The 2,231-nt window shown below is 63.4% G+C and overlaps 1 protein-coding gene across 1 annotated transcript in view; it reads left to right on the forward strand.

The window, feature by feature from the left end:
* Window positions 1-1,542, forward strand: part of F2RL3 (coagulation factor II (thrombin) receptor-like 3) — a 1,895-nt gene extending 353 nt beyond the window's left edge. The window contains 2 exon segments of the mRNA XM_010845608.1: window positions 90-716; window positions 719-1,542. Of these exon segments, the coding sequence (XP_010843910.1) occupies window positions 90-716; window positions 719-1,122 (1,031 nt within the window). The 3' untranslated portion in view covers window positions 1,123-1,542.
* The last annotated feature ends 689 nt before the right edge of the window (window positions 1,543-2,231 follow it).

Consider the following 2,231-nt stretch of genomic DNA (forward strand, 5'->3'; position numbering starts at 1 on the left):
CAGTCGGGAAACCAGATGAGGGATTGGTGGGTGGGGGTTAGGGGTGGTGATGCTTCTATCCCCTTCCCTCTGGATCGCTCTCCCCACAGACATCACACAGAGGCCCCACCCCCGCAGCTTCCCCGGCCAGCCCTGTGCCAATGACAGCAACACCCTGGAGCTCCCTCCCAGCTCTCGGGCCCTGCTGCTGGGCTGGGTGCCCACGAGGCTGGTGCCTGCGCTCTATGGGCTGGCCCTGGCAGTGGGGCTGCCTGCCAACAGCCTGGCGCTATGGGTGCTGGCCACGCAGGTGCCCCGACTGCCCTCCACCATGCTGCTGATGAACCTGGCGGCCGCTGACCTGCTGCTGGCACTGGCGCTGCCGCCACGGATTGCCTACCACCTGCGGGGCCAGCGCTGGCCCTTCGGCGAGGCCGCCTGCCGCCTGGACACGGCCGCACTCTACGGCCACCTGTACGGCTCCCTGTTGCTGCTGGCCGCTGTCAGTCTGGACCGCTACCTAGCCGTGGTGCACCCGCTGCGGGCCCGCACCCTGCGAGGCCAGCGCCTGGCCAGCGGGCTCTGCGTCACAGCCTGGCTGGCGGCGGCTGCCCTGGCGATGCCCCTGGCGCTGCAGCAGCAGACCTTCCGGCTGTCACGCTCTGACCACGTGCTATGTCACGACGTGCTGCCCACCGGTGCCCAGGCCTCCTACTGGCGGCCCGCCTTCATCTGCCTGGCGGGTTCGGCTGCTTCCTGCCACTGCTGGCCATGGTGCTGAGCTACGGGGCCACTCTACGCACGCTGGCGGCTGGGGGCCGGCGCTACGGCCACGCGCTGCGGCTGACCGCGCTGGTGCTGGTCTCCGCCGTGGCCCTCTTCGCGCCCAGCAACGTGCTGCTGCTGTTGCACTTCTCAAACCCTGGCCCTGACGCCTGGGGGGACCTGTACGCCGCCTACGTGCCCAGCCTGGCGCTCAGCACCCTCAACAGCTGTGTGGACCCCTTCATCTATTACTTCGTGTCTGCCGAGTTCAGGAGCAAGGTGCAGGAGGGGTTGCTCCGCCGGGGACCTGGCACGGCCACGGCCTCCAGGGAGGGCGGCAGCCGGGCGACGGGGACCCGGTCCTCCTCACTCATGTGACAGGCCCTTCACAGGCTGGATGAACAGGAAGGGAGTCATTCTGGGTTGAATAGGGTCACCTCCAGATTCACATCCACTGGGAACCTCCCAAGTTGAGCTTATTTGGAAACAGGGTCTTTGCAGGTATGATTAGCTAGAATGAGGTCACACTGGAGTACAGGGTGGGCCCTAAATCCAATGTGACTGGTGTCCTTACAAGAAGAGGATGCAGAGACATACAGAGAAAGCCACTTGACAGCGGGGGCAGAGGTGGGGTGATGTGGCCGCAAGCCACAGACTGCTGGCAGCGACTAGAAGCAGCCAGGGGAGCAGCCTGGGGCAGTCTCCCTCGGAGCCCCCAGAGGGAGCAACGCTGCCTACACCTTAATCTTGGACTTCTAGCCTCCAGAACTGCCAGAGAATAAACTTCTGATGTTTGAAGCCACCTGGTTTGTGGTACTCAGTTATGGAAGCCCCAGGAAAAGATGGGGATTCAATGTAGTTTTCTGGGTCTGATCAGCTCCCTTGTGACTGAGTCCAAGGTAGGGATGCTGCCTTAAGACCTGCTGTAGGATCCCACCCAAGAGGAGGCTTGGGCCCCTGACACCCCCGGGGGCCAAAGCGGCTGGGAGCCCTGTTGGCTGTCCTTCTCATCCCCAGAAGCCAGGCTCCAGCTTTGGGATGGGCTTTATGGCTCTGAGGCTCCCACCTCAGTCCCCCAAAGCCTGGTGCAACCCATCTTGGGAGCTATGGAGTTCAGCCTCCTGCTGTGACCCTGGTTACCAGACATCACCTCCTGCTCCTCACCTGTGGTCTGATTCCTCTCTGTCAGCTCCCCAGGGGAGCGGGTGGGTGGGCAATAGGAGTAAGATTTAGGGTGTACACCCAGGCTCAGGGGGCTGCAGCTCTGCAAACCCCACCCCCAGCCACTTGAAGGCTGCTTTGAATCGAGTTGGGGGACACCACATGTGGAGGGGCGACCGCAGCCCCAGACACGCACACACACACATACATAACCTGCTGCTTCCCACCCAGGCGGGCAGTGCGGGGCACGGTGTCGGGAGCCACTGAGGCATCATCTGTGGGGGTAAGCAAGCCATCCCCACAAGCAGAGGGAATGGGCACCATTT

This window comes from Bison bison, unplaced genomic scaffold (assembly GCF_000754665.1).
Source record: "Bison bison bison isolate TAMUID 2011002044 unplaced genomic scaffold, Bison_UMD1.0 scf7180017864221, whole genome shotgun sequence".
Classification (NCBI taxonomy): Eukaryota; Metazoa; Chordata; class Mammalia; order Artiodactyla; family Bovidae; genus Bison; species Bison bison.